This window comes from Maniola hyperantus, chromosome 7 (assembly GCF_902806685.2).
Source record: "Maniola hyperantus chromosome 7, iAphHyp1.2, whole genome shotgun sequence".
In the NCBI taxonomy this organism is placed as follows: domain Eukaryota; kingdom Metazoa; phylum Arthropoda; class Insecta; order Lepidoptera; family Nymphalidae; genus Maniola; species Maniola hyperantus.
Window position 1 is genome coordinate 10,345,874 of NC_048542.1, and position 25,582 is coordinate 10,371,455.

The 25,582-nt window shown below is 35.7% G+C and overlaps 2 protein-coding genes across 2 annotated transcripts in view; one reads left to right on the forward strand and one right to left on the reverse strand.

Moving 5' to 3' along the window:
* The window catches only part of LOC117983961 (serine protease inhibitor 77Ba-like), a 144,147-nt gene that overhangs the window by 43,988 nt on the left and 74,577 nt on the right, over positions 1-25,582 (forward strand). The gene's annotated exons all lie outside the window — the stretch shown is intronic.
* Positions 10,189-17,074, reverse strand: LOC117984019 (juvenile hormone epoxide hydrolase-like). The gene is made up of 7 exons (XM_034970668.2): positions 16,821-17,074; positions 16,125-16,322; positions 14,077-14,325; positions 12,849-12,995; positions 12,237-12,582; positions 10,808-11,039; positions 10,189-10,396 (listed from the first exon to the last, which is right to left on the reverse strand). The coding sequence occupies exons 1-7, from the start codon at positions 16,890-16,892 to the stop codon at positions 10,189-10,191; spliced, it is 1,452 nt and encodes a 483-aa protein (XP_034826559.1). The 5' UTR covers positions 16,893-17,074.

Sequence of the window (25,582 nt, forward strand, 5' to 3'; positions counted from 1 at the left end):
ATAGCGAGCTAACGAGCTGACGGGTCACCTGATGTTAAGTGATTACCGCCGCCCATGCACCACCAGAGCCAAAGGAACCGTCAATGCATTGCTGGCCTTTCAGAAATTTGTTGGTCCGCTGCCCCTTGAATAACCGTTGTCCGTTACTTGTTTCGGATCCATATGTGATCAACTGATCACGATCCCAAGGTGCCGGAATGCGACCTCGCACCGGAGGCGCAGCGTTGGAAGACTCCTCACTAGGTGGACGGACGACATCAGAAGAGTCGCAGGGAGCCCCTGGATTCAGGCGACGCAATACTGTGGCGTGTGGAAGTCCCTACAAGAGACCTATGTCCAGCTGTGGACGTCTATCGGTTGATAATGATGATGTTGGTTAATTGTTTCAGGTTTAACAGATCGCATTTTAGATACCTACTAGCAATGCAATTTTCGAAGGTGAGAAACACCCACCTATTTCTAGAGGCCCGCTTTTCTCCTCTCCGCAACTCTGCTTCGATGAAACCGCACTCTTACTACTTATTTTTCCATCCAAATGCTAATAAGATTACCGTGACAACTCCTGCTGACTTAACTCAAATTAAAATAACGTAGAACCAGAACTGCGAAGTTGGGAGTGAAGTTAGCACGGGATGAGATCATCCTATACGGGTAGGATAAAGCAATCTATCGTAGTAAAAAAACTCATTTTAGAGTTCCGTTAGTTTGAATAAAAGACCTTTTATAGTATCACTCGTGTGTCTGCCTATCTGTCCGTTTGCCACAGCCAACTTGCTCCGAATCTCGGACCGATTACGTTGAAATTTGAATTTAGAATATTAATTTCCCACGTGACGTTTCTGTGACACGGACGTGTCCTGTAAATAAACGAATTTTGAAGGCAAATTTCGCATCAAATTTCGAATGAATTGTCTTTAATACAAATACAAACCATAGATTAATATATTACCTATATTTTTAAATTTCAAAACAAATAATTTCAAAGTTACGAAAAAGTTCTAGTTAAGAAAACAGAGGGAAATTGACTATTCCCCTTGTTTCCGAATAACTGAGCCTAAAATTTTTAAAACAGAATACAGCAAATAGTTCTTTACAGATTATAGGAAAACCTGTAAGAAGTCTATGGTCATGAAATCACTACCACTACTGACGTGATTTTAGCATGGTTATAGTACCTACTGTTGACGACCTGGAAAATGGCATAGGCTACTTTTTATCCCGAAAAATGAAATAGTTCCCACGTGATTTTTCAAAACCTAAACCAACGCGGACGAAGAAACATGATTTCTCAATGTTGTGCATAAAAAGTTCCACATCTGTCGTACAGAACACTTGTCAGGCGAGTCTCTCTCGCTCTTGTCCAGTTTTCCAATGATAGCAAACTCTAGTCAGCTCGACGTATCTCTCTTTCGCTCACTTTTGCTTACCTTTCCTCGCTTGGAACGTGACTGCTTACACAAATGGGTTGATCAACGTTCCGTTTCAACACGTTCGCTTCAAATTGTTTCCTTATTTTCTTGGAACTTATTTACCTTTGTTTATGTTGGCTATATTTTTATAAAATTGAGATACGCACTTTCTCGTTCATAATTTAGGTACTCACATCTTTAAAATCTAAGCGAAATATTAGCAGCAAATTATTTGAAAGATTTCGATTTAACATTTGTGACTTAGTTATTAATCTACTGTTACCTAAGATTTTTTTAAAGCATTGTTATAATATGGGTAATGACAATTTCCTTTCCGTAAAAGTAAGGTTATCAATAGTAAACTATAGTACGCGACAAGTCGAGATGGCATTAGCGGTGGGAATGTCCCGCGGCCCCGTACATAGCCCTGCAAATAAGTTATGACGAAAATATTGTGTTTAAAGTTTCATGTAGGCAAGACACGAAACTTAAATAACTTTTACCTAAATTGGAAACCGAATTCGATTTGTAAGTTACCGCACGCCGGCTTAAGAAACTTGGATACAGAATTACAGAATGACACCGAGCAATCTAGGATCCAATTCTAAGAAAACGCTCAAACAATTTCAATTTAGTAAACTCGTTTCTTATACTTTCTCAACTTCGCTTAGGTAGATACACTTTTGAACCATAAGATCATTAAATTGTTATAATACATATTATATTGAGTAAGAATATCCATTATATTAACTGATGCCCGCGACTTCGTCCGGATTAACCCGCCGGGCTGGCCCCACCGGCACTAACCTGTCTGGTTGACCCGCTGCACTAACCCGCCGAGTTGGCCCCGCCAGCCATAACTCGCCGGGTTGGCCCCACCGGCACTAACCTGTATGGTTGACCCGCTGCACTAACCCTCCAAGTTGGCTCCGCCAAGCTGACGGCTTTCGATTGTAAAGCATTTAATACAAGGAATAAAGTATCTACACGATTGTGGATGTTAATGCTCGCTTCGTAGTATGAAAGCCTTCATGCAGTAGGTACCTTTTATTACAACTTCTAGGAGCCGCATCGAACACGTCTGCATCGCACAATGTGTGTGTTCAGGCTATATTATATTACAATGGATACATTACTATACACCCACGAAAGAATACGAATACGGAGGTGCTTTTAAATCTAAATTCAATCCACATCGAATCCGCTCCATTCAAAAGAGAACCTTTCACTCGATTTGTTGCTTTGGGAAGTCTAGGCGGCTGCAGCGAATATTCAACTATATTGCCAAGCATTCTTATCCGTTACATATTTTCAAAATGGCACGGGTTAATCTTATGGAAAATGGGCTATATGAAACTTAGGCTAAGAATGCATCCTTGCTTTAAAGACTTCAAGTGGGTGGTTTCCATCTTAAGACTTTATTATCTATCTATACTAATAAATAAAATTGAAGTGTCTGTCTTTATACTTTCGAAATAACTACCTCATAATAAGCTCATATGGTTATTTGAACTATACCATAACTGAATTACACGTTTTTTGGAATTTTTGTCTGACTGTCTGTCTGTCTGTTTGAACGAGCTAATATTCGGAACGGTTGAACCTATTTTGATGGGACTGGGACAGAGAAGTAAAGGATTAACCAGGGAGTGACATAGGCTACTTTTTAACCGACTTTTACAGCATCAGGGTTGAGAAGTTGGGTCCTTGAGTTCAACGATAGTCTTTACTTGGTAGGTACCTCCAATATCAATTACTAGCTTAGGCTCGCGACTTCGTCCGCGTGGACTACACAAATTTCAAACCGATATTTCACCCCCTTAGGGGTAGAATTTTCAAGAATCCTTTCTTAGCGGATGCCTACGTCATAATAGCTATCTGCATGCCAAATTTTAGCCCGATCCGTCCAGTAGTTTGAGCTGTGCGTTGATAGATCAGTCAGTCAATCAGTCAGTCAGTCAGTCAGTCAGTCAGTCAGTCAGTCAGTCAGTCAGTCAGTCACATTTTGCTTTTATATATTAAGATTTCGAAATTACAGACAGACACTTCCATTTTATTTATTAGTATAGATATGGGTAGTGAAATATAAATGCGTTGGGTCCACTGTACCATGAATTGTCACAGATAGTCACTCAATTTACTTCAGCAACAAAGTAAACTTTCCTCGAAACACCGGACTATGTAGGTAAGTCATATCCTACCTCGTTCTTTTCAGAATCAATTTCGTTTCGCTACATAACGTGGGCTTCACGTTTTGAATTTGAAGTTTCTGATACTTTGGGTTTAAGCTTATTTTCAAACTGACATCTTATACCTGCAGCACGTGACTGCTCACACAAATGAGTTGATCAACGTTTCATTTCAACACGCTCGCTCCAAATGCTCTGTTATTTTGGCCCAAGAGTCCGTGCAAAAATTTGATGAAGTGCTTGATAAAAGCTGAAAGTTGCAATGTTTGTTCTTTTGCGTTGCTTGGTATAGCAAATTAGACCTGCCATCTTTCTGTGGTTTGTTCGTATTTTTGTTTATTGTTCATGTTTATTAATCTCCGACACCATCAGAGGGGTGTTATAAGTTTGACTTGTGTATCAGTGTATCTGTCTGTAGCATCGCAGCTTTTAAACGATGAACCGATTATGATTTAGTTTTTTTTGTATGAAAGGTGGCTTGATCGAAATCGTTCTTACTTCTTAGCTATAATCCAAGAAAATCTGTTCAGCCGTTTGAAGATTATTAGCTCTTTTCTAGTTTTCTTATTAGACTGGTCATCACTACCCGACCAAAATACTTATTAGTATCGAGTCAAATTCTAATATACTTAATGCGTAATGTATATTACGAACTATTTCAAAATTCAAGCTGTTTTCGACCCTCTGATAACGTAGTAAACTATTGAACCTGAACACGTATAATTTTGCATATCTAATAAAACATTTTTGAACCCTTGGAATCCAAAATTTTATGAAATTAGTTCAGGTAAACGGCTATTTAACACAAGTGTCTGAAATAAAAATTAATTTTAAAATTTAAAAACCCCGACACAAAAACCTCTAAAAAGTAAAAAATAACATGTATTGCCCTTTAAGTTTGATACAAATAGTAAAATTTATATCCAATTGCTCGTCCGCTAAGTAAACAAAATAAAACTAGAATATCTAAGAATAATAAAGCCAGTACCTCGGTATTTATGCTGTTGTAGAAAAAAATAGTTGTAGTAGAATTCTGTTTTTAATGGGTAACGCAAATGACCAGCTACCTCTTACAAACTCACAGCTTTTATAAAGCACTACCTCAATATTTGCTACAGGTTCTTGGGCTAGTCTTATTTCGTATCATTTCAGCTCGTGTCTGTTTTGTTTACGATCACAATTTTTAATCAGAACGAAGGCGTGTTCCAATTTTTCGTCCAAATCACGTTTTCATGTAATGTACCAATCACCTTTTTAGCCAGATTAGAAAGAAATCCTTTTCCATAATATGTTCTAATGTTTGCAAACATTAGAACATATTATGGAAAAGGATTACACATGTATAAGGCTGTTATTAGTGAGCTATTTCGTAAAAGGGTAATACAATGTTACTAGGTCCAACAGGATCAGCATTGGACCGAAGTTTTGGACCAATAATCTACATCATCATCATCAACGACCGATAGACGTCCACTGCTGAACATAGGTCTCTTGTGGGGGCTACCACATGCCACGGCCTTACGTTGCCTAAATCCAGTGCCTCCTTCCGACTTGTTAGATGTCGTCTGTCCATCTATGACACAACCGAAATGCCTATGTAGGAATTCAGATTAGACTGTATTAATTCCAGTTGAACAGGATTATACTACTGGAGAGTGCAGATGTCGAAGTAGCAAGTACACTTATCAATTTGAATTCGGTAATTAAAACGTAGACTCGATAACGAGCCAGCCAGCGAGTACAGAATGTGATTTGGTTTGAAAGTTGGTGCAAACTTACTCAAGAAACTTTAAGTACAGTTACGGACCCAGCAATCTAAATCCAATCCTTAGAATCCGCGCTAAAACACGTTCGAATAGTGCAAAATTGTTTTTCTTTACTCTCTCTCGCCAGTTTCAAAACTCTTTTCTATTGGTTTTGTTTGGTAGACGTATTTATAATACTGCATCGTTAACCGAGTTTGTTTCGAGTTCTTTTTATTTAAACGCTTTTTTATTACTACCATTACTACATTTAGTTTTACTTGTTGTTGTATTAAATTGATATTCCTTTGTTTTTATTTTCTCCCACATAACTTTATAATTTGCATGGCTTGTATATTTCCTAATAAGGTACTTTCTGTTGATAAATTTTGATATACCAATCTAAATTCAACCAATCAAAGTTTGTTGTAAAAAAGTGTTTTTTTAGGTATTCAAAAATTTCTCTCTCTCTTTAGATTTCCGCGATAAAAAGTAGTCTTTTTTCGTCTTCAGGATGCAAGCTATCTCTGTAGTCTGTACTTACCAAATAGATGATGCCCGCAACTTCGTCCATGAGGATTTGGGTTTTATAAAATCTCGTGACCAAACTTAGCATGTATCCTTCCGCGGGATGGTAACTATCAGTGTACCAAATTTCATCAAAATCGATGGGCCGTGAAAATCTAGCATACAGATACATTTTCACATTTATAATATTGGTATAGATGAATTAAATAAATTCTCTTGCTTAGGCTTAAGTTCCTCTAGCCTCTACGCCGTAGAGCACCGCAGAGTCTACGATAATTAATTATTGTATCTTTTTTCCGAGTCATATAGCGCTCTCTGTAAACATAATATCCTTCAGTCGTCAACAAACCGACTAATTAACGAGGTGCATTCACGACGCTCTACGACTGCAATTAGAGCGCACTTGTTTACAAATTATACTATAGTCTTCTCTATTGCTCGCGTAGTAATTACACGTCATAAGAGTGGGATGGAAGACTGCGAAGATATCTCCTATATTGTTTAATTGACATGTAAAATGTGAGTGTGGTTAATTAATTTCAACGAAATTACTGATATAGACAAGTCACTTAAATTATACTGCGAGTCATTTTTCAAATTAGTAGTTTTTGCTTTAATCTAACAAAGAAAAACTTAGTAAGATATTTTTATATCTTATATATAGCATTGTTTGGCAAATAAAAAGCAATGTTTGTTATATTGAAGTAGGTATATTGGTCAGATTGCGCTTGCCTGATTGTTTATTCACTATCTATGCCGATACATAATAATTGACTGTACATACCTATTCACTCTATATAATTATGAGACAATTTTCTAGATAAAATTTGAATTTTCATGATAATTTTGGTGAAAAAAAAATTGCATTTTACATTGAATATAAACAATAACGTTTCCAAAACAGAATTGTGAAAGACTGTATAATTAATTTTCATTTATAATTTTACTTTCCCCAAATTTTAATATTTCCGCCCTTATTTCCGCCATGGTGGGTGTTATGATAATATTTTCATGTAATAAAGCCTTGGGTTTCCGCAACAGAAAAATTTATTGGATCAACCGAGGCTTAGCCCTAACTAAATTAACTTTGTAGATAAAATTATTCCGCTTTTTCTTTTTATTAAACTTTTATTTAGGTATAAAGGTCTTGTTTAAATAAACGCAGAAGGATTTAGGAATCCAGTAGGTACATTTTTATCTATCTTCATAGCTTATTCAACATACATACTTTATTCTTAATTTCTTGGTGACAAGTTTAAAATAAAATACTCTAGGTTAAAATAAATGAAAAAAGAAATCAAGGATATCATTCACTAGTTCATCATTATAATAATCCTTCAGTCTTAATTTCATAGTGCATCTTCTGTCCCTATCTGCAGCCACAATTACAGTACGGGTGGAAGAGAAGAACATAGCATATTCGTCATCAAGCGCATTTTAATTGCACTCGCAGCGCGTCGAGCTCCGTGAATGCATCTCGTTAATTAGTTGGTTTGTTGAGAACTAAAGAATCTGTTTACAAAGGTCGCTGTGATTCAGTTTTACAAGTTACATTTTTCAATTCTGTTACAATGGCGCCGATTCTCATGTCTTCCTCTAAACTAAATTTAGAGTTATTGAAATTAGTTATTTGAAAATTAATCAATCAATTCAATAAAATTTTGTAAACACGCTCTAGAAACTAATAATAATACTATCAAAATTATTTTCCCAAACTTAGCAACAGTAAATATTAAAGGCAAGTAGTAAACTGATAACTAGATACATAGTCAGTTTTCATCAACTGAGTCATATTTTTCTGGTAAAATGCATTTTAGAATTTTAAATTACTGAAATACGTAAAACTTTTCGGCATTCAGCATAAATTCGACTTAGATTTTTCGATATATTCCTAAGTTTCTAAAAAGACATCAGAATTGGAAACCTTTTATCTGGATTGAATGGGCTTCCTGCGGTTTTTCCTTATCCCTTTTTACTGACTCCAATTCTAGTTTTATACTTTATCGATGTAGGACTAGTATTTTGTGAATCGTAAAAAGCTTGAGAGTGAGTTGATCAACTTATCAGTTATGCTTTATGGTAGGTACCTACTTACGGTTATGATATAACAAAAGGTCACCCTACCAGACACATGCAAATAGCATTGACCAGAGACTACTGTCATCCAGTATGATAATATGATATAACTAGCTAATGCTCGCGACTTCGTCCGCGTGGACTGCACAAATTTCAAACCCCTGTTTCACCTCTTTAGGGGTTGAATTTTCAAAAATCCTTTCTTAGCGGATGCCTACGTCATAATAGCTATCTGCATGCCAAATTTCAGCCCGATCCGTCCAGTAGTTTGAGCTGTGCGTTGATAGATCAGTCAGTCAGTCAGTCATTCAGTCAGTCAGTCAGTCAGTCAGTCAGTCACCTTTTCCTTTTATATATTTAGATAATATTATCATTGAGTGTACCGTGTAATGAAGAAAACAGTGCTTAATCTTTACACAGCGAAGAGGAAAGTCAGGTAAAACTGTTTTGCGAACCAAATGAGCTTGTCACAGAGCAATGTTCCTTAAATTGATGAACAGGTCATATGAAAATATACCTTAAGAAGCAAAAGATGTGGTTTAATTTCTATGGGACTTTTGTTTGACACGGACAAAAATTGAATCTGATATCTCGATATTATTATGGTGGTGCATCAATCCCAAGAATTGTAGCAATTGGAAACGGAAAGATTTCTTTAACTCTTTGATAGAATGCAAGGAATATAATCATAAAGATGAATTAAAATTGCGTCAGTTTATTTTCAGTACTCTCACTATTGATTGAAACCCAAAGGAATAAGCTTCATTGCAGTATATTTTTTTGCTCGAAGAGAAGGAAAGAAAAATCCAAAAGATTGTTAGTCCCGCAGACACGCCAAACTCGATTTAGCAATGCTGATTCGATTGTAAACGATTATTGCTTATTGAGTTAGTTGGCTAGCTTGTTTTGAAATTGATTTATAATGGAATCGGAATGGGAAAATGAGGACGGTAGCTTCTTTATGGTTTAAATGAGAGACATTAAAGTTGTATTCTAAAAATCAAGGAGTTTTCGCATTTCAATAATGAGAATCTAATAATTGCAGTTTGCTGATAGTCATTTTTCGTCTAAGCCTACTCATTTTTGTTATTTAAATATTTTTTACTAAACTAGTGAGGAAGTTTGTTAGCGAGTTGTATTAACCCGAGAGTAACCTATTATATACCTTAAGCATGCAACTATTTTCTATACATAATATAACTAAATTTTATCTAACTTACTAACAAAAATATTACACATTAGATAAATTACCTGCTTATTTAACTTGCTTAGGTACTTAACAATATTTATAAATCAACACGAAATAAAACATACCACAAAATTTAGTCAATTAAGGGGTCTTTAAAGAAGTGCCCCATTACTTCTTAAGGAGTCCTTCACTGACCTAGTTCACTTGTTTGAATCATCTTAAATTTATTGAAAACTTTAAAGAGTTTGCAATAGCCAGTAGGTATTTAATGGATACCTAAGTATTGTTATTTTGAAAATTTGGCATTAAAATTTCCTATAGGTAAACGCTGTTTATATTTGCCATATTGAAAACCTAACCAGTAAAACCAAAGCGAAACGAAGCCACGAAAATCGACAATCCAATAACTCACAGACCTGCCTCTAGTTAACTCAATTTTAAAGCTCCGAATCCTACCACACGTTATATGCTTTTTTTAATCTGGCTTCGCCAAATACTGGGAGCTTGGGAAGTCCTCAGATAAAGTTAGTAATGATTTCATTTTACAAAATTAATGAAATTAAAATGTTAGGCATTCGCCCTAATTAATTTCTCGAAACCAAATAAATACGATTTTTCAGCTTAGTTTTGCAGTATAGTTACTTAAAGTATCCCATACAGAATGTTTATAAATAAACTAATGCCACTTTTTCCAGTAAGTAATAAAAACAACCAGGTAACTTTACATCGCAATAAAAAATACTCAAATTTGTACCAAGCTAGCTAGATTTCTAGGGCGACAAATCCTAAGAGAAATTAAATAAAAAAATAGCAACGCTTACCACCAGTTACTCAATTTTCAAGCTTTCGTCTGGATAAACGGTTTACGGCAGTTTTAAAATAAAACCTCGGTCAAACAATTTTAAAAATAAAATGGCATTTTGAAAACTGGTAGAAATATTTACCAACTATAAAATTAGTAAATTAGTAGTACTAATAAATAAACTCCAAAAATCTATGGATTAGTTAAATCTATAGATATAAGAAAGGATTTAACAAACAAAAACTACTTATTTTTATTTTGTTTTACTCGAAAAATTCTTAACAGCCTTATAAATATCATCAGCTACTTCGTTCGGTTTTTCAAATGACGCAAAATGGCCACCGACATCCACATTTGTGACGCCTACCAGGTTCGGATACTTCCATCGCAGAATGAAGTCAGGTTGGTGAATGAGATCGTATTTCGTTCGAAGACCCCACGTCGGGACAGGGGTTGGTATCCTGAAAAAATATAATTATTACCTAATCAGCCTATAAGCATAGGTAGACCTTAATTACTTAGACAATAATTTTTTTGGCTTAAAAGTTAAGTGTCGACCCTGGTCTAAAGAGTGTTTTATGTGCTTTTTTCCAAAGTTCTCATGAAAACGGGAATTATTTCCTTTCCTTATATATCAGACTGAGCCACAGAGAATCGTGGCCGGGTTAAGCTAGTAAGGTATGTTATGTAATTCTGGGTTATGAATAATTACTTCATAATAATATGAGCGTAGAATCAATGCAAGAAAGTCTGCCAAGCAGTTGTGAATGAAAACTAGATTTCCCAAGAGTTGAGAAGCTCTATCATAAAGGTCTAAGTGAGGACCTAGGGCCGAGCAATCGCAAAAAGTGATAAGAAACTTGTAATCTCACCTTGTAAGAGCTTCCTCCGTGTCATGACTGGTAATTACTTCCTTATACAACCTCAGGGATGTAGTAATGCTGCCAGTTGTCCAATACATCAACACGTTGTCAAGCAAATCCGTTTTATTGAAGGTGGAAAGGCCACCATCTTGGATGTTCTTGTTGTTAGGATTAGTGAAGAGTAAATATTTCTCAATAATATAAGCTCCAAGTCCCAATGGCGAGTCTTGGAGAGCTATGCCTAAAATACAAATAATCATAATCATTACAAATTCAGTATGGACCAAATATCTTGTTATTGTTATTAAGCTAACTAAGTATAATAGTAGGTTGATGAATAATTTATTATTTATCAGGCCCAACAATCAGTGAGACCAACAATTACTTATTGCGGTCTCTGAGGCATTGAGCAAAAGTAAATAGCCAATATAGATCATTAGTGTTTGGTTGGCCCTTGGTTTACTAAATTACACTAATGAGCGTTATACACCAAATAGAATAGGCTCCTATATTATAGTGCCTTTCTTCATCTTATTCCATCGATATTAAATTAAGTATTATTCGTTACTTTAACGATTGAACCTATCCTGTGTGCCAGTACTGTAGAAGTAATACGAGCACTTAGGTAATTTATATTATAAACCTAGCTTTTTCCGCGACAGCTCTCGTTCACATTTTGGTTTTTTATAATCCACTGGACTTGGAGCCCATTATTTTTCTGGGATAGAATGTAACCTATCTCTTTCCAGGATGCTAGCTGCTAAATTTTCAAATTAATTGAGTAGTAAAGATGTAAAAAAGTACAACTAAACTAACAATGCAAATTGGGATCTATAATATGACGTATAAATACAGAAAAAGGCATAAGTAGATCATTGTGATCTATTTTCGTAGGTATGTTTACTCCTACATCTACATCATAGGTAAGATTTGTGTATTGTGCCTTAAGGGCGCACCCGTGAGACCGAACCTCAGCTTTGGTCGTACATTTGAATAAGGCTCTTCACACATTACGATTAACGATACTCGCAAAATAGACGATACCCCAGTCGCATGCCAATAGAATACATGTTCGCTACTCGAGGTTCGTACGTTATGCTACTAAAAACAAAGAATTCTTGTATTTCTTGAACAAATTTTTCGTACGTTATGCTACTAAAGACAAAAAAATATTTTATTTCTTGAACTGTAATATTGAACTGCTGTTATGCCGCTATTTTTTGAGTTTTGCCGCGATATCCGCCGAGATTTACACGGCGGATATCGCGATGTAGGCGGCGGGTGTTCATTAGTAGCAGACACGTAGTTTACCGGTAGCGGAGTGTGCGAATCACCATACAAATGTATGTCTGCTACTCCTCGGCGACTCATCTTGGAGACTCGCGTAGGATACTAGTCGTCTGTAAGTATCGTAATGTAAGAAGGGCCTAAAACTTACCTACAGTATCCGGTTTTGTACTTTGCAAATGTAAGTAACCAGATTCCTCTAAAAAGTAATTCAATTTATCTTTCAAAGGGTATACTTTATCAGCTAAGTCTCCGGCTGTGTATGTGGGGAATATAGCTCCAACGATCAACGTCAGTTGTGCCAATTTTGAATAATTGACGGGGGTGCTAGTGTGAAACCCAAGAACTTGTTTTGGGAATATTGTGGCGATGTGGGAACCGATGGTACTGCCGATGTCTTGTCCGTGGATGTAAAATTGTTTGAAGCCAATTTTCTCCATAAGATTTCTCATGATGATGGCTATCTGATACGTTGTTAGTCCTGGTCTGACTGCCCCCTACAATGAAGAGGATATATTATTTTCCACGAATAACTACTACGTTTAACTACTTTCATTAATAGTGCCCTTACTTCGTCATTATGGAGGACTCTGACATGCAGGTTTCCTGATGATGTTTCCTTTACCGTATAAGTAAGTGATATGTAATTGCTTAAAACGCATATAACTCCGAAAAGTTGGAGGTGCGTGCCCGAGATTGAATCCCAAACCCCCTGCACAGAAGGTCGACACATTAATCACTAGGCTATCACCGCATTACTTACTTGGGAATAAGTAAAACCAGGAAGGCTTGGTGCGATAATCTCAAATACGAAGTTATGTCCCGGTCTAGGTGAGGTCAGAAGTGGGATAATATCGTAGAAGTCCTTCACCGAACTCGGCCATCCGTGAAGCAAAAGTAATGGAAGAACCTGTAAATCGTTAACAGATTATTCGAGTATGTACCGACGCATACCTACTGACGGAGTGGAGTGAAGACAAGTATTTTTGATACTAACTTTAATTCAGCTTTATGTAGGGTAGCTACTTTAACATAATACTACGCTTGAAATTATTAGTGTACTGAAAACAAAATATGTAAGAGAATCAAGCACCACGACGCGCCTCAAGCGCCTGATCACGCCTCCACCGATTTGCCAAAGTAAATAAAGATTACTTTAAGATGTTATTAGCATGTGGCCTTTTGGCTCCACGTATTTGTGTGGGTAAGCGATGCACCTATGGTTATACGGAATTTGCTAATTGATACCAGCATCGTTGTCTCTTGTATACGTTGATCTATAACGCTCGGCGATTATGATTGTGTGGTGAACGATAGGCGTCTTTTACAGTGCACACATCAAAGGATCTAGGCAATAGCGAGTATGATTTACAAGTTAGCTGGCACTCGCTGATCACGTTGGGTCAGTGTGAACTGGAGATTTCATTAAAATAATATTTGTAGTTAATTGTTCAAAATTGTTCAAACTTCAAACTATTTCCATGAATATTCGTATCAAAGTTTCTAATAACTATTTAAATTGTAATTTCTAACAATTTCATCGGATAATATTCATAGATATTATTTCAATATTAAGAACAATCCTGTTCATTTAGGAAAATAAAATCACACTAACTAAACTTCAGTTTTCATTATTTCTCCGCAAATTTATTAGATTCCGTTCTATCGATCCCACCCACTTTGGATTCACTCATTGTGCTATTGTACGTGACAGATTTTTAAATCACTTTCCTATAAAGAAAATTGTGTAAAAGAATTTATTATTTCACTACTACCGTAACTACCTGCCTTGTTTTACTTATAATACATTTCTAAAGAATAATATAATAAAATAAGTGAACTGATTGAAATACCTTATTTAATTATTATTATTATTAATCGTTTTTAAATAAATAAAAAATTGAATATTTTATTGTGAATAGGTAGATAGAAGATGGGTATTTTTCTCTAAAAAGGCGCATCTAAAACATGGCTTTCCAAAATCTTCCTACCTTAACATTGTCCGTAATATCCGGTTTCACCCTAATAAAATGTATATCCAAACCCTGCACATTTGTCTTAAAATGGTTATATTTATTCAGATATCTCGCCCGTTCCCTGTAATTATATTTGAATTGCCAATGGGCAAATATCTGCCCTAGCACATCGGAGTTGATGCCATATTCCGAGGATTCGTTAAAGCTTTTGATGCGTATCGCTCGACGGTACGATTCGAATTTCCTCCGCAGATTCTCTTGCATCTGAAAAATTGCCATTAAAATCAAATAGGTATATGAAAATGTCGTAGAAGGTACAAACTATCTAAATTAAAATTAGTTTTTTTGTATCCTAGTTGTGCATCTATTATAGGAAATGTAAGGGCGGTTTCAGACACGTGCGTGTATTACGCTCATTTTACATTACGCGTGCCTGCGCGCGTGTTTTTCCTGCGTGTATTACGCTCATTTTACATTACGCGCTTCAATAAACCGAACACGCATTCACGCGCTCAATCTGTCACGTCCGCTAGAAACCAGTGGACCAGTCATTAGCAATACGGATTGACATCTTTCGTACTGAAGAGTTAATTTTTTGCAATACAAAAACTGTCGAAATATTGGCAATTCAAAAATCTCGAAATTAAATAAGATGGTTAAATACATCAGATCAAAGTAAAAAAAAGTGCCTATAACCATAAGCAAATACCTAATTAATATCCGAAAGCTGTACATCTTTCGTAATCCGAGTGGAGTTATAAACAATGTCTAGTACTAAAATATTATCAAAACCTTGTTAAGAGTTTAATCCAAACTTCGGCGCTCTAATTAACGAAAACTTATAATTGGCTTTACTTTCCTTCATTTACAGGCTTTTTGGTTCACCGAAGTTTCATAATCTTTATGGAATGCGCAATTATTCATCGCGGAAGAGTTATTATAAGATTTTGGATACAAAAGAGAAAAGAGATATTTTAACTCAATGACACATTTGGTAGAGACTTTTTTGTCTCAAGAACCAAGTATTACTAAGGTGGATTGAGATGTTTGTAAATGAAATAAATAAATAATCTTTTATTTCAGCCTAAAGTCCATATAAGTACATTTATATATACATTTACCCAAGTTAGTGTGTTAGTAACAATATTTCTTCATAAGTATGTCCGTAATGTTAGTACTTAGTTATGTATTTAAGTAAGTAAATAAAGTAGCCTACCGTAGCACCTCTAGGTGCCCGGCGGCCACAGCTACCCAATGTTTGGTTATTGGGCAGCCTATATTCTCTAAACATAGCTGTTAAGAATATGAACTAATCCACGGTCAGTGTTTTTGAATGTACTTAATCACTTACCGGGATCCAGGAACGCCGCTGATATTAGGGGCCCCTGAATGCACCAATGAGGTGTCCACAGGTGCATTTATGCTATCAACTCGGATGCTGTCCACACTTGCCTCTCGTAAAACAAAATCCGACCGAAACGCAAAATTCAACACACTTATGAGTGTGCATTCAGAGAATCCCCCATATCAGCGTCGTTCCTGGAGTCTGAAAATGCGGAAGTGTGTCTGTCTGTCTGTCTGCTAGCTTTTCACGACCCATCCGTTCAACCAATTTTAACGAAATTTGGTACAGAGATACGAGTAGCTAGCATCCCGGGGAAGGACATAGGCTACTTTTTATCACGGAAAGTTGAAGAGTTCCTACGGAATTTTTAAAAACTTAACGCGGACGAAGTCTCGGACATCATCTAGTTGTTAATATTTTTAACAATAGTTTGTGGATTTTCTTTTATTCGATGACAAGTTGAGTCTTATAGAAGCCAAATCTTTATCAGTGTGAGATACACTAATAAAACCTCGACTACTTATCTCTGAACCAGCAGATCTTCAAATGAACTGGAATTTGTTTGAATATCAAATGCACCAAGAAGAATGGATTCACGATGATTGAAGAATTAAAAGGTACCTATAGTTCTTCTTCTCTTTCTACTTATCTAGAAATCTTGTGAGTATGAGGAATGACACGAAATGAAGTTATACTCACACAAGTAGAAGTTACTTACAGAATCCGAAAGAACTATTCTATACGGTCTTATAGAATTGTCCTGAACTTTGGTATTATTTGGTCCCCACCAAAGGTTCAAGTCAAATTTAGGCAAAACAGGAACAGCTACTATGCTGATGTATATGTACATATAGAAATGGTACAGTAATGCTAGTAATACCACTGCTACAACGGTTTTTGAGAGTATTTCGGTCATCTGAAAAAAAAATAGTGAACATTTAGTTCTAGCCCTCATTTCTGCGTTAATGATTTAATGATTGAATGTTGTATTTTATACGTATGTGGCTACCTTGAAATATTTCATTATACCTTCAAGCTTCGAGTTATAACGGAAGGAAACCTGTAGGTCGATTTCGTAAAACCTGCATAAATCATTATTACAATCTCAATTGTTCTGATTGGCTTATTACGATCCTCAATAATTAATAATAACTAGATGATGCCCGCGACTTCGTCCGCGTGGATTTAGGTTTTTTAAAATCCCATGGGAACTCTTTAATTTTCCGGGATAAAAAGTAGCCTGTCATTCCCCGGGATATAAGCTAACTCTGTACCAAATTTCATCAAAATCGGTCAAACGGTTGGGCCGTGAAAAGCTAGCAGACAGACAGACAGACGGACAGACACACTTTCGCATTTATAATATTAGCTCAATCCAATCGAAAGCATACTTAGATAGGTACATATTACTTACAGTAATTTTCTCATGATCACCTTCAAATGAAACGGACTTCTTTCTTCTCGCCTCGTTTTTCTTAAGCGGCATTTTGCCTTACTGAAACTACTTAATGACACAGTTACTTGAGCTATTCAACTTTCTTTTATTACAACTATAATGATACTAAAATCAGAAGCGGGAATTATCTAATCAAATAACATACCTACGGAAAACACCCAAATGTGTTAAACGTCGATTTAATATCTTATCTTTACTTAGATAAGGTACGAAATTGATCAAATTAATCCAATCAATAATCCTGATTTCGTAATTAGACTAATAGTAAGTTGTTTTATTAATGACGTGGCCGTTGTCGCTTTTATCAGGTTCTTCTTATTGATCTTATTTGTAAACTAGCTTATGACCGCGAATTTGTCCGCGTGGATTACACAAATTTCAAACCCCTGTGTTTACACCCTGAGGGGTGAAAATTTCACCGTGAAATTTTCAAAAATGTATTCTTATTGGACTTTTACGTCATAATAGCTATCTGCATGCCAAATTTCAGCCCGGTTCGTCCAGTAGTTTGAGCTGTGCGTTAATAGATCAGTCAGTTGGTCAGCCAATCACGTATTCTTTTTCATAGGGTCTATTTTCAATGAATAGAGGGATCTATACGAAGGGTCTATTCATTGAGAATATACCGTAGTTACGAAGTTTTTTTTAAAGAATATTAGCCATGCTAATCATGACTCAGATTTCCCTTTTTTCCCACGATGTCATTATAGTTTAATTTAGATGTTAAAGTTTTGATATATACAACACGTTAGGAAAGTGCCATATTTTTCGCACCACGTCTGTTCCAATTTCCCGTCATCCTAAACGTTACATCACGCTTTAATACATGGTCTCATCTGAGACACAGAACAGTTTTCTAGGTCATTCGTTTCAGCGCCGCCTTTCAAAAGCTCCCCTTGTATACGCTACAGTACAGTCAACCACAAAAAAGCTGTTTTTTCTATTAGATAATTGTTCACTAATATACATACAATCGACTAATAACTAACTGCAATAAAATGTCGAGTCTATTTTTATTACTTTTGTATCAGCTATATCAATGAATTTAAAATATAGTTTTAAAAAAATACAAATAGCGAGCAAACTATCAGGGGGGTCACCTGATGTTAAGTGTAGGTATACCACTGCCCATAAACATTTGCAGCGCCAGAGAAACTGCCGATGCGTTGCCGACCTTTCAGACGTTTGTTGGTCCGCCCCTTGAATTACCTCATGTTATGGTGTACAAAGTGGTGTGTATTGCAAAGTGTTAAATTAATATAGTATTTAATCAAGAAGTTGTCAAAAAGAAATATTGTACCAAACATAGAATCTACACTAAAAATTTTATTATAATCATACAAATATTTGTGTTATACCTACTTACTTTACTTACTGAAATAAATGTACAAATCTTTTTAAAATATCTGTGAAAATATAAAAATAGTTTAGATAAGTAATAATTTTTTATATAGTAGGCTTAAATGTAATGGGTAGGTATCTATTGTGTTAGAAATAAGTAAATAATTTTTTTTAATGTTGAAAATGTAAATTATTCTATAACCGCATAATTTAAGTTGTCTTCTAAAAACGTTAATACCTATGTCGTCCTAGATTCAAATATTATTTAATGTTCCTATATTAAATAGAATAATTTACGTCATCTAAATACATTGTTACAAGTTCAACTTATCTCATTGATTACAAAAGTTCTCTAATGTTTTGATGTACCTTCCTAGGTAACAATGAGGTAAAACGTCTATAAATCGTGTATTCTTTATCTTGATTAGTTGTAAAATCACTGAAAGTTTAAAAATAAGGAAATAAGCATAGAAGACAAATTTTGTTTCAACTAAGTAAAGTATGAAAAGTGTGAGTACCTAGCTACTAGAAAAATTTGATTCTGTGTATACCTACATATTTATATTTTTTCAGTTAATAAAAGGCTTATTTATTTATTTATTTATTTATGGTGTACAAAGATTTACAATATTTTTTCAACCAACAATTGAATCTGATCTTAGTAAAATATAGAATTTTTTGTAGATATCTGTCTTTTTTTCTTCTGTCTGACCTTATTCCACTCTACGTGGGGTCGGTATAACATCTCTTCCAGTCACTTCTGTCATCCGTCAACGCATTATCCACCCCTTCGCAATCCAATCCACATTTTATTTGGTCTTGCTCTTCCCTTTCTCTTCTTCTGGTCTTTTGTCCTTCCACATTCTGTCAAAACACTAATTATTTCATACAACGAAAAATTTATAAAATGTGCTTTTCATTTTATGTCAGCCAACTGTACCGCTGGAACAAAGTGCGCTGACGTTATTACAAGACGCAATATCATTTTCATACGAAGAAAATTTTATCAAACATGTTTATAAATTCAGTTGTATCTATAGGGAGACAATTTTGCAGCATCTTTATACAAAAAATAAAAAATATTTTAAAAATCCCCATCCATCCTTTTGCTTGTCTTTTGCTACACGGAGGCACAAAAGTAAAATTTAAAAAGAGATCCTAAAAGACCCAAACTTTACAGTTTTGAATCCGCCCCATAACAGCGTACAGTAAACGTGATACGAATAGGTACTTTAGACCATTTTATAATTAAAACTTATTTTTTTAAATTTATTTTTTAAATATTCATCAAGCGATTGAAGCACTCATAATATTTTCAGTGATAGATCAAAACTAGTGTAATGCAGATTACCTATGAGTACCTACATTAGTTATATTATTTTAGTTGAATAACTATTTGAATATGATTTAAAACTATTTAAAAATTTGTTTAATGAGTGCTTTCTATCACCAAATCAAAGATATCGAATGTATAGCAGGCCTGTCTGCATTAATTAACGAAATCTTAGCGATGTGAAATTAACTAAAGATCTCGGATTCTTAACATAAGGATTTGATTCCTAGTCGAATTTAAGATTTTCTTTTAAAAAAAGGTACCTATTTGGGCTTTTTTTGCAAGAAACTATAGCTAGCTAAGCTCAAGAACAAGCTACAGATTTTATCACTAGAGCGACACGAATAGACTTACATAAATATTATGCCTAATATCACAAACCACTTAACCTTTCTGGTCTGCGTTATAATATAGACAGAAGAACATATTGGTCAGACTCCTAAAATGCAGGAGCATTTAGAAAACACACACAGACATTTCAATTTATAGATTTGTAGAAATTCAATTATAGTCCATTTGAAGCTCAATTAATTTAGTAAATTGAAGTCACCAATTCACCGTATCCTGTCAAAAAAATGTGTTCAAAGAAGCGAAACACAAGACGAAGATCTCAGAAGATACTTTTAATTAAAAACCCTGCTTTCAATTAGTGCGGAACTGGCCTGATACTACGTATAAATCTGATACTGGGAAAGTTATGGCGACTGGGAGAATAGAGCGTTTAAGCCATTTGTGTAGTGACACACTGTTAAATAAAATAATTTCAACATGTCCAATTCAGACAAGCCGCCAAGCGCTTACGAGCACGAAGAAACCAATATTGTACAACCCGTCGGAAATATCTAGCTTAGTGACGTCATGCAACACGCTTGCGTTGGCACCGGTAGATAGGCGAAAACGGGCGAGCTGCGGAGAAGCGTGAGGGAAAGCGCATTCCAGCGAGGTGCGCAGATATTTTCGACGTGTTGTAATCTTTTGTTTTTTGTGTCAACGTATGGACATTTGCCTGCCCATACACTAGAACCTTAGAAAATTTATAAACTGAGCTTAGAAATGAAATTTCATGTAGAACAACTTGTGTCACTTATGATGTTTTAGGACTCTACCACGTTTTTAAGATATTACTTATTTTTGCTTTTTAACGTTACCACATCTGAAGTTACATAAATCTGACGCCAAATAAGATGACAAATCGGGTTAGTTCATCCACTGATGTGAAATATAAAGAAATATCATCAGTGAGAAAGGCTTTGGCCATAGTCTACCACGCTGGCCACGTGCGTATTGGTAGACTTCACACACCTTTAAGAACAATATGGAGAACTCTCAGGCATGCAGGTTTTCACACGATGTTTTCCTGTATACATATTTTTAACTAAAATCTTTGAATTCTAAATAAAATATAAATGTGAATGTGTTTCTACACTAATGATCTGGCGCCCGTACCTTCTGTACTGAAATTCTTGTTTACAAGTTTTGTAACTTCTTGATTCAACAACCTCTATCTACGTTATCGTTAATGCTAGGGAACCTTAGGTACGTAATTATTTTGCCAATATACTCACAAGTCACTGTAATTTATTATTCAGAAGATGGATAGATAGACCTTTATTATGGCAACATTACAATGGCTACATGAATTTAGGCTTGCTGAAAAAGTAGACAGAATATACATATTTTTATCTACTCTATTTAATTTGGATGAATTTAAAAAACTGGTTAAGTGCGACCCGTAATCGCACACGAAAGGTTCTGTAACATCAATATGTACCTTTATATCTTCTTCTTCTTCTCGAGTCGACGGTCACCTCAAACACGGGCAGCCCAAAAAGCCGGAACTGCGATGGCTCGGTCTTAAAGGTGGCCATCGTGGTGAAAAGATTAGTCAGCCTACTTAGTTTATCTGTTTGTATAGTAGCTGCTTCCAAGGACGCCGGGTGCTTGTGATCGGTATAAAACTAAGCACCACGCGGGGAGGCTCTTTTCATATACCTTTATATGGGACTACCCTTATGATGGAACTATAAACTAACTTATGAAAAATGAATCTGCCAAATTGGTTCACCTATTTCAATGTACGCGAAGACATTATTATTGGACATCGACGAAACAAAAATAATTTTATACGAGTACATCGAATTGATATCCTCCTCTTCTCAAAATCGCCAAACGACGAGTGACGAGTTTTCACGCGCTCAAAGACCGTTACTTAGACGGCGACCTTTTTTCTTATGTGGGTCAAAAAACGTATTACAATACGAAAAAGACTCAGCAGTTTAAAGATATTCAAGAACTCAAAGTACGTTTGCGATCGAGCAGAATCGGAGTTAGATATCGGTTCGTTCGATCTGAGAAGACAAGCAGACATCTAATCTACATAATGCCGACGTTGGTTTAAAGAAATCCTGCATGGATGAAGCTAGGCTATATTTTCGTCATGCTATCAAGTAAGTAAGGCAATTAGATGTGTAATTTCAGTTTTGTCATATTTTGTGGCATACGGCAGGTCATGACATGCCTGAAATGGTACCTATTACAGGATTCAATTTAAGTTCAACGATTACAATTACAAAACCTTTTTAGTTGCACGCGTACCTACAAAATTAATGATTTTGGTCGAATGAAGTTAACGAACTCTGACTTTTGAGATCAAAATTAATTAAAACGTTCGTTGGAAAATACTAGTAGGTACATTATTTCGATGTTAATTTACCTATAAAGGAGCGTGACTTGTCAGGAGCGATATTTGTCCAAGAACATACCGTTTAAAGTTTCAACCACCTCGTGTACTTATTTCTACATTGATCATAAAATCACAGGTATAAAACGGAATATTTGCTAGCTTAGTTTGTTGTTTCGATGATCACAAGTTTTCTTTGCTCTTGACTGCGATCTCATCTGGCAGTCTAATGTGGAAGCGGGCTGACTTGGAAGTGATATATGTATAAAGCAGTTTTAATAAGCGCCCGGCACAGGAATGGCACATTGCTTGGCGGTAAGGATGGTACGTAGCTACGGTTGAAACCTCCTACCAGACAAAATTTAACCCACCGACCAGGCAAAAGTCGCTATAGCATTGAAAAGGGCGACGGGAATAATATCTATAAAGAGTCGGTTGCCTTAATCCCGATAATGGACGAAGATTTGAAGATCTGAGACATTGTAAGCGATTCGTCTTCAATTATATTATCAAATTTTATGCGATCATTTCCAATGGTGATTCAGTCACATCATAACTGTGATTTAATGTTTTACATGGGCTTAAATAACTAATTATAAATCTCTATCATTTTACAATCATTTATTGTTGTATTGTCTAGTAATTTTTTGCATGTATAATAGCTAATGGGCTGGATTAAGGCTATTTTTATCCCGGAAAATCAAAGATGTCGAATAAAAAAGCCGAAGTACAAATAGGTCCTAGAATGGATAGGAAAGTTTAAAAAATTCAGTACTTAAGTAATCAAAATACATTTTTTAAGATTTGCGGTCTGCCCACGCTCATCAATATTCCTAAAGGGTCGAGGAATTGGTCAAGGAATACCGATGGATTTATGGCTTTGTAGCTACCGTTTGAAATCTTCGACGTGATGTAGGTCTTATTTTGCGTTCATAAATGATGCTTAAATCAAGGACTTTTACTTGGTGAAAAATCTCTTTTGACTACGTTTTTTTAAGTTAATATCTACGTTTATTTGGGAGTCCACTGCATTAGGTAGTATACTAAGATATCCCACAGGAGAAAGGATTTTAGTAATGCAGAGAGTGCTAAGTTTATAAAGTTTTTCAGAATCTGCTATATTGATGACCGATGGTTTCAAATGTTATCAAGTAAGCTACCGGTAAAGCCGTGTCGCGACGAGCGACGTTGAAACTGATTAGATAATAGATATAGGGTCAATTAGGATGATGGGCTTAGTTTTCCCTTCCAGGTTGGCTTTAATCTTGATGATAGACTGCATCGTCCCCTACAATCAGAAGCTTTCCGCCCAGCTTTGAGGCCCAGAGAAATCAACTTCTCAACTTAAATAACGAGGCATTGCGCGTTGGTCTTTTAGTATGGGCGGACGAAAATTGTAACATGATATCTCCAGTCATTTATTATGGACGGTAAAATGTGTTTTCATATTTCCAAGTCCAACATGAAGACAATTTTCTGTACCAGTGTCACCCCTCTTTACAAGCTTTTATTTAACTTGCAATGTTTGTAGAATGTAGGTAGGTATGTTACCTAGTTTGTTTAGTTAAAATTATGCGAGCTGAAGTAGAAGCACTTCCTCTTATTAGCTTTAAAACACAGGCTCTGGAAAAAACGGCAGTCAAATGTTAATTTTTCATGGAATATACAAAACATATTATCATCGTGATAAAAATCAAATTAAAAACCCAAATCCCTTTTCACACTTGCGGTACACCGTAATATGTCATGGCACTGATAATGTCACTTTCAAAAGCACCTCAGTTGAATTACGTAAAAAAATTCAACGGGGAAAAGCGGACCGATTTATTTGTTTAGGATAACTTGCAAGTTATTCTGAATAAAAAAAGTTATCCTAAGTAAAGAAGTGTAGCTAGGCTAATTTATGACTTGTTAGAAAATATTAACTAACTACCATACATTACATTACATCATAATATTTTTACTTTTTACTCTGATCAGTTGTAACTACCTTGTCGTCGTTATTTCAAACAATAAGTACAGTGCGACAATGCTCTTTTGGCGCGTGGCGAAAATCGGAACTAACGTTGCCGTCAAGTGTCCACTTTGTTCTTGTTTGAATAGTCAAGCCTTTGTTCTCCAACAGCGCCCCCTGTCGATGTCAAGTGCCAAAAGAGCCTTGTCGCACTGTATACCTTAGAGCTAGAAATAAGGTCTGTTCTGCCATCTCCACGGGACAAAGTTTTGTACAGCTTGTGATTGACAGCTCCCAGCGAGCTTGATGTCATCCGTCGATGTAATAGTTAGTGGGTCTTATTGTTAACCGATATGAGGTCGTAGGACCGTTTTGGTACTATATTCTAGTAAAATAAATCGAGGGTAGCAAGTTTAATTGAACACTCGAAATGACCAGATCAATTGCACGTCAAGTGAAGTCGTGGCATTTTTCTACGATCAAAATCACACACTACCAACACCACGGAGTGGAAATTTTGTGGTTATCTGTGACCAACACGCTACACAACGAGGTCCTGTCATGCGCTACCTTTTATTCAGGTTATTAGAATCTCAGTTTTATTATAATATCATTTGCAACGTGGAAATTTTTAGCGTACAAAAGTGGTTACCCGCGAAACGTCATGATAACGTGACCGCCTGAGGTGACCGAATTTTATATACGAGCTAGTAAAAGAGCATGTATAAATAATTTGGGCATTTTAAATAAAAAAAACCGGCCAAGTGCGAGTCAGGCTCGCGCAACGAGCATTCCGTACTACAGTCGTATTTTTCCGACATTTTGCACGATAATTCAAAAACTATGATGTATAAATAAAAATCCGTTTTAGAATGTACAGGTGAAGCCCTTTCTTATGATACCCTACTTGATATAGTTACCTATCTTACTTCGAAAATTGAAAATACCAATTATTATTTCATGACCACAATTTAATTTTTTTGTCTAATGTAACCACAAATTCACGGTTTTCAGATTTTCCCCCTAATGTCTGCTATAAGACCTACCTACCAGCCAAATTTCATGATTCTAGGTCAACCTATAGGTTTTCTTGACAGACACGACAGACAGGACAGACGGACAGACTGACAGACAGGCAGACAACAAAATAAGGGTTCCTTTTTTTCCTTCTGAGGTACGGAACCCTAAAAATTAACGGATACGTATGTACTTACTTTTACTTTTGATTTTTGACGGTGCAATGGAAGCGCATGGCTAAAGGCATGAGATGAGAGTCAATGCGTTTTTTTTTAATTTTGAAAAGTAAATAGGTAGGTACTTAAATTTTATTTCCTCTAGGTACCTACCTACGTAATGTTTATATTTGGTGAGGACATCAAAACAAAAAAAAAGTCTTGCGTGTCTCTTTTTAA

What these genes read in the sequence shown, in the direction of transcription:
- LOC117984019 (XM_034970668.2), bottom strand. Translation starts at nt 16,892, where the DNA reads ATGCCGCTTAAGAAAAACGAGGCGAGAAGAAAGAAGTCCGTTTCATTT. An exon ending in CTGGTTTTACTTATTCCCAA is followed by an intron (nt 12,583 to 12,848) that starts GTAAGTAATGCG and finishes TCTTCATTGTAG; the next exon opens with GGGGCAGTCAGACCAGGACT. An exon ending in TACAAAACCGGATACTGTAG is followed by an intron (nt 11,040 to 12,236) that starts GTAAGTTTTAGG and finishes TTTGTATTTTAG; the next exon opens with GCATAGCTCTCCAAGACTCG.